Source organism: Nicotiana attenuata, unplaced genomic scaffold (assembly GCF_001879085.1).
Source record: "Nicotiana attenuata strain UT unplaced genomic scaffold, NIATTr2, whole genome shotgun sequence".
Taxonomy (NCBI): Eukaryota; Viridiplantae; Streptophyta; class Magnoliopsida; order Solanales; family Solanaceae; genus Nicotiana; species Nicotiana attenuata.
This window is the reverse complement of record NW_017675764.1, coordinates 1,854-12,927: the sequence shown is the minus strand read 5'-3', so window position 1 is coordinate 12,927 and position 11,074 is coordinate 1,854. Positions and strand designations below refer to the sequence as shown.

The window sequence follows — 11,074 nt, the reverse complement described above, 5'->3', positions numbered from 1 at the left end:
AACCCTAGAATCTCTCTAAATATAGACATTCACCATAAATACAATTCTATTTATAACACTCCCCCTTGAATGTCTATTCAACAGATAATGTGCCTCGTTAAAACCTTAACTAAAATAAAACCCAGTGGGAAAAAATTCTAGTAAAGGAAAAAGAGTACACATATCTAACAATACGCCTTTTGGTTGCCTCGTTAAAAACCTTGCAAGGAAAACCCAGTGGGACAAAACCTTGTAAGGGAAAAAGAGTACAACGCGTATTAACTCCCCCTGATGAGAGCATCAATTCACATCCTTAAGCATTCGCATCCCAATCTTGTGCACTAGCTTCTTGAAGGTTGACGTCGGCAAAGATTTGGTGAATAATTCCGCCATATTAACTCCAATGAATATGTTGCACCTTGAAAATCCTCGCTATCACATTATCATGCTTATAGTTATAGCAAGATACCTTTGTGAACAAATTGCACTTAGGATGTGGTCATTCGTGACCAAAAAAATTCTCCAAGAATTGCATATGCTATCAGCATTTTAAATCGTTCATGGATTGCCATATAAATATAGTTACTTTCTTTGGGTCAGCAAATGCGTCTGGCATGCTTTGCAATAAATTGCACATGAATTATCCTTATATGAACTTCAAGCTCATATTATTTTATTCGGGGATCTAGATGTATAAATGATAATTCATTCCATGTAACTTTTTCTCAAATGTTTATCATGTCTCCCCCTCATGTTAGAAAAACTAACTTGCTACCTCAACTTTGAGAATCCACCTTTGTGCGTTATGGTGTTAATCAAAATATACACCGCACATCAATAATAATAAGATGGAATTATTTGGTTCCTGACCCTGAACCACTTGTGAGGGGAGAAAATAATATACTTTGGCATATAACGTATATCAAACAGATATAGATAACTTTGTTCTCATAAGCAATTGTTTAGCTATTAAGTGGAGGCACTCAATAATTCATTTCACTAAACCAACTGTGATATAAACCAACTTATCAAGATGAACTGTCTTGAATAGAAAATCTGGAAATTATGCTCTAAATTAAATTATTGAGCAAGTTACCTCGCAAACACCATGTTGCGGGTTAATAATAATCGCACATGTAACCATCTCATAGATGCATCTTATGTGGTATACATGGCAGGTGAATGGGCCCATATTCACCTTTGATATTTCCAGAGTTCATGGGATTCAATCCCAATTTTGTTGGCTTATTAATTAATGAGAACATGCAACATAAAAGAATTCGTAAAGAACTTTCTCGTTCTTTAATATTTACCCATGTGAATTCTCTATTATTTTTGCACATCATACTTAAATTGATATGGCTAAACAAATTATGCCAACTGAATAAATTATCAATATTGATAAACTTCAGATTTACACCATGACGTGTGCAATTATCAATAAACTCCAAGTTTATTATGATATGAGTTTTTATATCAATAAACTTCCTTTTATTCTGGCATTCTTTTGTTTGTGTAGTACAAACTGGAGAATAAAACGGGTAGCTTTTCACATACATATTACCCCGCTACAAGTTGTAGTAATATAAGATATTAAATCTTTCCTTTATTTATAGTCTCAATATAATCAATCGCTTTCGCGTATACTTTGGAAACTGAATAAGTTTCTTTGAGACTTACTACAACACAATACCTTATTGGTAATTAATTGTGTTTCTCCAAAATAGTATAATTGGCTCTTGCAGAGTTCTCAATTAATTTTGTAGTACCACATATTCATCAACATCCATATGGTGAATATCTCTTTTAAAGAGAAAGTTATACCATTATGCAAGATATGTTTCTTGCATTACCTGTTATTGTCGTTTAATAATCACAATGCCAAAATATTTTGGCGTACAATAAGTACGTGACCAATGACCATTTATGCCATAATAATGACATTATTTTCTTATTTCCTTTCAAACCTCCTTCTAGAGTTGAGCGTGGTATATTCACTACCACTAGCACGTTCATATTCTTTGAAGAATGAATATGTATTCATAAATCAGATGTTATCACATTCACATCATGAATGGACCATAATCATCTATATGTGCTTAATAAAATCTCATGTCAAATCGATGACAAATATTACTTTCATAGAGTGAAGGTTTATTTTGAGAATCCTTATTATTCTCATTATCACAATGATGACGATTATAATTTTCGTCTATTGCCACGTCCACATCCATTGATATATTCATAGTGATAATTTGTCTTCTTTCAGACTTATCACATACTGCTATCACATTCTCTTAAGGGAATGAGAATGGAGCAAATTCAATGGAACGGGTTTCCACTTTTTGTACCCATAATAAATTTGATCATGGAAAGACATAGAAATTTTACCACTTTGGGTGGTTATAATTTCTTTCAAACTCCATTAGAGTTATAATCAAACTTTGTTGTCTTTGCTTGTATATAAAATCAAATTATAGAATTTCAAGAATTTAAAAGAGAAAAATAAAGTAAGATACTTACCTTAAATCCAGAATTTAATCATGAAGGAAGTTCATGGAACAATTGACAATCATTATGCTCAATCCCAAAGCTTCTACTCACTTGGTTAGAGTCTCGTGCTGATAACGTGTTATAAAACAATAAAAGAAGAAGAAGAGTATTGCAGAGAAAAGTAGAGGGAGAGAATTCTTATTGATTTTGGGATGAATTACAATGGAATAGAACCCTCTATTTATAGGGAGAGGGTGACTTAGCCACCAAGCAATGAACCCTAGAATCTCTCTAAATATAGACATTCACCATAAATACAATTCTATTTATAACAATATTAATTTAGTTAAAACTTTGTAATTTTAAAACATAAAAATGTGGTTATTTCCCAAAAAAGCATTGTTATGCCACGTTTTGTAAAGCTTTTAATTTCGGGTTAGCGCTCTCGTAATTGTTTATACTATAATTGTGGTATATATATTTTTATACCAAACTCTATGAGGGATAACCATTTCATGATCAGTAATCTTGGAATAAAAGTAATAAAATGACGCATTTACTATTCTCCCAAGCTTTTCTCCAAAAGTCTTCTACGAAAGCGAAGATTAAAATTGAAAATAAAGATCTATCCAAAATATTTATCTAATTTAAACAAAACACATATTTTGTAGTATACCTTACACGTCTTATTTTTTTAGTTCAATAAATCAAGCATCTGCCAATAAAGTATATCTACTAAATACTGGTCTTTATTTAATCTTTGTATTATAATTTAGATGTAATTTATTTGCAAACCAAATGACCCTGAGAAAATTTCAGCATACCTCTTAAATTTTCAGAAATAATGCAGCCTATACTTTTTAAATAATAGGGTGACGTGGTTGTTATATTCACTTTTTATATTAAAGTTAATTTTATCACAGTCTTTTGCCTGTCACACTATGCATTCCCTAGCCATGGCATCTTATTTATTAATTTAATTTCATCACAGTCTTTTGCCTGTCACACTAAGCATTCCCTAGCCATGGCATCTTATTTATTTCCTGACCTAGTTGTAACAATATTGTATTGTACTTATATGTAGTTACGTATATGCTAAGGTTTTGGTTGTGTAACTCAAAAGAATCATTCAAGAGTTTATTAAAATAAGATCATAGCAGATATATAATTGGATCAAATAATAATCTCTAATAATTAATCAAATATGGCACTCTTCTTTAATATACGAACATAAATAGTGGTCTCAAAACAGAGCTCTTGTGCAAATGCCACACATATTATCTCTTTATTATTAATCAAATGCAGGGCCGGCCGGAGCCTAAGGCCACTAAGACAATGGCCTTAGGCCCCGGAATATTTAGGGCCCCAAAAATTATAAACAATATGTATAATACAACAACAACAACAACAACAACATATTCAGTATTATCCCACACTGTGGAGCCTAGGGAGGGTAGTGTGTACGCAGACTTTACCCCTACCTTTCAAGCTACTTTGATAAGTAACTACAGTACTAAAATTCGTCCTTAGCATTGAATGACTCTTGAAGCATAGTAGTTACTACAATATTATTTATTTCAACTTATAGTTAGAATTAAAAGTGTTAAGAGAAACTGTATAAGTAGAAGAATACTCTAATTGACAAACTCAATCAGGTAAAAAGTATTAATTCAATTACCGTTAATAATTTTTATATTAGTTGCCTCGGTTTAAAAATAAATTCAAAACTAAATCAATAAAGTTCATCATGATAACACAAGAGAGATTAAGCAAATTGATCATTGCTTATAACTAAAACTGACTATAATTTCTTTAGATTTCGATAAATTATAAGAATAAAAAAAATAAGTAAAAAAATTTAAGGCGTCGCTTTTTATTTTCACCTTAGGTCCCATATTATTGTTGCGGAAGTCAAATGTATATAATGTGAATGAGTCACAACTACTATACCAAAAATTATGACAGCCACCAAATAATAAATAAGACAATAAAGCAACAATAAAAGAAACACCAGAATTTATGAGGTTCGGTCAATTTTGCCTACTTCCTCGGACACAACCAATATTTTATTCCACTCCAAAAATACAAGTGAATTAATACTAAAGAGAGAAGATAGAAATGCCTTAAGAAGATAAGAAGGCAAATGAGAGGTGTGTTTAAATCCTAAACATTAGGCCTCCTTTTATAGGGAAAAATTCCCAACAATAATTGTCACCCACCGATGTGGGACTTTTGACAATCAACAAATCTCCACCTTGGCAAAATTCCACATCTTCAATTTTCTCTCAATAACAAATTTTGGTTGTGTCTTCATCTTCAATTTTCAGTGTTCAACAATGTTGATTAAATCCAAACAATGTTGAAACTAGACCGCAGTCACCACTTTTGTCAGCATATCAGCAGGATTCTCTGTAGTATGAATTTTCTTCACCGTGACTCCACCTTCTTCAATGATTTCTCGTACGAAATGATACCGAACATCAATGTGCTTCGTCCTTGCGTGATAAACTTGGTTCTTCGCTAATTGAATAACACTTTGACTATCACAAAAAATTATGATACTTTTTTGTCCAATACCAAGCTCTTTTAGCAACCCTTGAAGCCAAATTGCCTCCTTCACAGCCTCTGTAATGGCCATGTACTCTGCCTCTGTTGTAGACAAAGCAACTGTTAACTGCAAAGTAGACTTCAAACTAACTAGTGCCTTTGCAAAAGTAAACACACAACCAGTAGTTGATCTTCGTTTGTCCAGATCACCCGCAAAATCCGAGTCACAATATCCAACTACAGATTGATCGCCTTCTTGCTCAAAAACTAACCCAACATCTACAGTTTTATGAATATACCGTAGAATCCACTTCACAGCTTGCCAGTGCTCCTTTCCTGCATTATGCATATATCTGCTAATAACTCCAACAGCTTGTGAAATGTCAGGTCTCATGCAGACCATTGCATACATCAAGCTACCAACAGCATTTGCGTATGGTACCTTTGACATATACTCTCGCTCAGCTTCATCTTTTGGCGACATAGTAGTACTTAGCTTAAAATGGGGAGCAAGTGGAGTACTAACTGGCTTAGTCTTCTCATCTATGCCAAAACGTTGTAGTACTCTCTTCAAATATTCCTTTGAGATAAACAGAGTTTCTTTGAACGTCTATCTCTTATTATCTCCATGCCAAGAATTTTCTTTGCCTCACCCAAATCCTTCATCTCGAACTCCTTCTTTAGTTGAATCTTCAACTTATCAATTTCTTCCGAATTCTTGGAAGCTATCAACATATCATCAACATATAGGAGAAGATATACAAAGGAACCATCTTCAAGCTTGCGCAAATACAAACACTGATCGTATTTGCTTCTCTTGTACCCTTGCTGCAACATAAACTTGTCAAATCGCTTGTGTACCATTATCTAGAAGATTGTTTCAATCCGTACAATGATTTTTCAAGTTTGCACACCATATTTTCTTTTCCAGCAACTTTGAATCCTTCTGGCCGAGTCATGTAGATTTTCTCCTCCAAGTTTCCATGTAAAAATGCAGTTTTTACATCCATCTGAACTAGTTCCAAATCCAACTATGCTACCAAAGCCAACATAATTCTAATGGAGGAATGTTTTACAACTGGAGAAAACACTTTATTGTAATCAATTCCCTCCTTTTGAGCATATCCTTTGGCCACCAATCTTGCTTTGTAGCGAACATCTTCTTGGTTAGGAAATCCTTCTTTCTTTGCAAATACCCATTTGCACCCAATTGCTTTCTTTCCCTTCGGGAGATTGGCCAATCTCCATGTATGATTCTGATGAAGGGACTGTATTTCATCATTCATGGCAATCCTCCACTTGTCTTCTTCTGAACTTTGGACTGCGTCTTTATAAGTGGTAGGAACATCATCAGCTACAATTGAGGCGGCACAAGCCACCGTCTCTATGAGACGAACAGGTTTTGTTATTGTCCTTTTTGGCATGCTGGTTGCTATTGATTCAAGTTGTTGTTGAGGTTCCTGAGTTGGAACCTCCCTCTCAACTGGCTTTTCTTCCAGAGGATGATCTTCATTTGTTTCCTCCTCTACTTCTTGTGTAGGAAAAATAAATTTTCCCTCAAACTACACCTGCTTAGAAGCACCATCATCTTGTTTGGTATCTTCATTTATTACCTTAGTTACCATAGCAGATTCATCGAAGGTAACATCCCTGCTGAATATTACTTTCTTTGTCATAGGACACCATAATTGGTATCCTTTGACTCCAGAAGTAATCCCCATAAAAATAGCCTTCTTTGCCCTTGGATCCAATTTTGACTCTGTCACATGATAAGATGCAGTTGAGCCAAACACATGCAAAGAGTCATAATCTACAGCAGGCTTTCCATACCATTTTTCAAATGGTGTCTTGCCATCAATAGCAGCAGATGGTAGACGATTAATGAGGTGGCATGCATATGTAATTGCCTCAGCCCAAAATTCTTTGCCCAAGCCATCATTGGACAACATACACCGTACCTTCTCCAGCAAGGTCCGGTTCATACGTTCTGCCACTCCATTCTGTTGTGGTGTATGTCTGACAGTGAAGTGTCGGACGATGCCATCATTTTCACAGACCTTATTGAAATGATCATTTTTGTATTCACCTCCATTGTCTGTGCGAATACACTTGATCCTCCTGCCTGTTTGATTCTCCACCATCGTCTTCCATTTGAGAAAAATTCCCAACACTTCATCTTTCCTCTTCATTGTATACACCACACTCGTCGGGAAAAAATCATCAACAAAGGTTATAAAATAGTGCTTCCCACCCAATGAAGGTGTTTTGGAAGGACCTCAAACATCATAGTGTACATAATCCAAAATGCCTTTAGTATTATAGATCGCTGTACCAAATTTAACCCTTGTCTGTTTCCCTTTGACACAATGCTCGCAAAACTCCAAGTTGCAAGTTTTTACTCCTTTTAACAATCCTTGATCTGATAGAGTTTTCAAGGATTTTCCTCCAGCATGTCCCAAACGCATGTGCCATAGCCTGGTTGATTCTGCCTCTTTTTCGTCACTGGATGTCACTATCGTTGTCCCAATAACTGTACTACCGCGATAACGGTACATGTTATTGTTCTTCCAATTGGCCTTCATTACCACTAGTGCACCGGAGCATACTCTCATCACTCCATTCTCTGCAATGATTTTGAACCCTTTTGATTCTAGGGCTCCCACAGAGATGAGATTTTTCTTCAAACCCGGTACATATCGAACATCTGTTAGTGTTCTGATCATTCCATCATGGTTCCTTAATCGTATTGAACCAATTCCATATGAGGTAAGAGGGTTATTATCTGCTGTTTGGATGACTCCATATTCTCCTTCTTGAAAATCCACGAACCAGTCCCTGTTGGGACACATATGATAGCTACAAGTCGAGTCCATCAACCATATGTCTGATGATGTTGATGGCTCTGTTGTAACTAATGAAAAGTATGAATCATCACAATCAGCTACATTTGAATCCATAATGGTGTGACGACCCAAAGGGTCCTCACCGGATTTCTCTCTTTTCGTGCTTCCGAGGCCCTGAAAACCTTGCTTTTAGTTGCCTCGATTTGCGTGTGCAGTCCGAGCGCGAAGCCGGAAAGCTTTTATGTTGAAATATGTGAACTTTGTGAAAATTTTGGAGAATTTTGATATTAATATTGCTAAAGTTGACTTTGATCAACATTTTTGGTAAACGGACCCGGACCCGTGATTTGGCGGTCCCGGAGGGTCCGTAGAAAAATATGGGACTCGGGCATATGCCCGGAATCGAATTTCGAGGTCGAGAGCCCGAGAAATTAATTTTTCTGTGAAATTGTTTTTCTGAAATCATTAAGGAAAATAGAAATGAAAATTGATTAAAAGACTATGGTATCGGGCTCGTATTTTGGTTTCGACGCCCGGTACAAGTCTTAAATATGTGTTAAGCACTTTCTGTGAAGTTTGGTCGAAATCGGACGTCATTTGACGTGTTTCAGACCTAAATATCTAAAGTTTGAAGTTTATGAAGTTATAATGAAAAATCATGTGCCTTGAGGCTTGATTCTATGTAAATGATGTTATTTTGGCGATTTGATCGCGCGAGTAAGTCCGTAGGATATTCTTGAGGTCGTGTGCATGTTTGGTTTGGAGACCCGAGGGCTCGGGTGAGTTTTGGATAGGCATCGGATTGCATTTCTCATGTTTTAAAAAAATCTGGTATGCTGGCTTCTGCAATTTTCGCAAATGCGAAGGGAAGACTCGCAAATGCGAGCACTGCTTCGCAATTGCGAAGTCTGGGAAAATGGGGCACTGTCGCAAATGCGATCAATCTTTCGCAAATGCGAAGGGGGCCCAGATCGCAAATGCGATCATTACTTCGCAAATGCGAAGTCTGCATTGAGGCCCAGTGTTCGCAAATGCGAACTAAAATCTCGCAATTCCCAGACCTGCTGGGTTCGCAATTGCGAACCCAGCTTCGCATTTCCCATACCCGCGGCCCAGCAAATTTCATACTTAGTCGAAATTTTCATCACTTTTCACCATTCTTTCAAACCCAAAACACCATAGGCGATTTTCAAGAGCAAACTTCATCCCAAATCACTTGTAAGTTGATTTTTACTCAATTCTTTCAATCTTTACCATTATTAAACATGTTTTCCACTTGAAATCAAAGATTTTCATGGGTGAAATTGGGATTTTTGGGTAGAACCTAGGTTTTCTATAAATTGGGGAGTTGGACCTCGATTTGAGGTCCGATTTCAAAATAAATTATATATTTGAACTCGTGGGGGAATGTGTAACCAGATTTTGGTTTGAACCTCGAGTTTTGACCACGTGGGCCCGGGGGCAATTTTGGAATTTTTGGGAAAAACTTGGGAAACTCATTTTATGCATTCAAATTGATTCATATAATGTTTATTAAAGTAATTGAGCAATTTGTGATTAGATTCGAGCGAATTGGAGGTGGAACCGCGAGGTAAAGCAATAGTTGAGGATTAAGTGGATTTCAAGGCTTTGAGGTAAGTGTTTGTTCTAACTTTGGCTTGAGGGTATAGGATTAGGATGTTGTTATCTACTTGCTAAATATGGAGTACGGTGTATAGGCATGGTGACGGTCGTCTATGCACCGGAGTCTAGCATGACCGAGGGTCTTAATTGCTTTTAACTCGAATGATGTGACATAACTTCCTTGTTTAATTGATAAACTTCATATAATGTGAGCGGTTGAGGAAGAATCGTGGTTGGTATATTTTGGAGCGTTGGCTCGAACAAGAATGTGATAATTGAGAAAGAAGTGAGTTAAAAGAGGAGGAGTTGTGATTATTCCCTTGCCGGGACGTGTAGACTATTATTATGTACTCTCCCTTGCCGGGATATTTGGGCTGTTAGTTGTACCCTTGCCGGGTTAAAGTGTTATGTTGTCGAATTCCCCTAACGGGGCCTTCTTTACAAAGTCAGATATTTTGAACTGAAATATGGGATCGTGTGGCACGCCGTCCACTTATATACTATAATATGGGATCGTGTGGCACGCCGTCCACTTATATATTATGAAATGGGATCGTGTGGCACGCCGTCCACTTATGAATTAAGAAATGGGATCGTGTGGCGCGCCGACCACTTATATATGAGCTATGGTATTGAGATAGTTTCGTCGTTATATCTGTATTCGCTGTATTTTCCCCGAGCATGCCCCCTTCCCCTTTTTAGTCGATATTCTCTGTTGTTATTACTGTTGCCTTTGTATATATATACCTGCACAGGTTGTTTTTGGTAGGTCCTGTCTAGCCTCGTCACTACTTCGCCGGGGTTAGGCCAGGCACTTACCAGCACATGGGGTCGGTTGTGCTAATGCTACACTTCTGTGCTTTTTTGCACAGATCATAGTACCGGAGTAGGAGCCTTTGGTCAGCAGTAGGAGCGTTGGGAGCTTACTTCAGTCCGGAGATTTCCGAGGTAGCTTGCTGGCGTCCGCATGGCCCGGAGTCTCTCTTATCTCTGTCTTTCGTTTGATTTCCCTTGTATTGGATCAGACAGTACTGTATTCTTATTCAGACTTTGTTTTTAGCATTCAGTAGAAGTTCGTGAGTTTAGTGACACCAGATCTGGGTAGAGGTGTATTTGAATTTCCGCATTTGGTTTCAGTTATTTATGTTTCGAGACTTCCGCTTTTATGTTAATTGCCTCGTTCTTCTTTATACTGTTAATGATGTTGAGAGAGTGTTAAATTAATTGGCTTGCCTAGCTCCTATTAGTAGGCGCCATCACGACTCCCGAGGGTAGGAAATCCGGGTCGTGACAAGTTGGTATCAGAGCACTAGGTTACATAGGTCTCACAACTCACGGACAACCTCGGTAGAGTCTGAGGGATCGGCACGGAGACATCTATATTTATCCCCTAGAGGCTACGGAGTTAGGAAAAGTTTTACTTTTGTTCTTTCCTGTCGTGCGATTCTGTTTCTCAAATACTGATTGTCTTTCTACTCTGTTCTTTCGTAGATGGCGAGAACACATGCTTCCTCTTCTACCGCGTAGCAGCCTTAACCCCCTAGCAGCAGCTCCTGCGAGGGGCAGAGGCCGAGGTCGTGCCAGCGGCC

General features: G+C 37.2%; 1 protein-coding gene across 1 annotated transcript; it reads right to left on the bottom strand.

Annotated features, from left to right (window-relative positions):
- Nucleotides 1-7,295: 7,295 nt before the first annotated feature.
- LOC109220424 lies at nt 7,296-7,976 on the bottom strand. Its single transcript, XM_019384897.1, has one exon. The coding sequence runs from the start codon at nt 7,974-7,976 to the stop codon at nt 7,296-7,298; it is 681 nt and encodes a 226-aa protein (XP_019240442.1).
- Nucleotides 7,977-11,074: the final 3,098 nt, after the last annotated feature.

Coding starts and splice junctions, on each gene's coding strand:
- LOC109220424 (XM_019384897.1), bottom strand. CDS start 7,976: ATGGATTCAAATGTAGCTGATTGTGATGATTCATACTTTTCATTAGTT.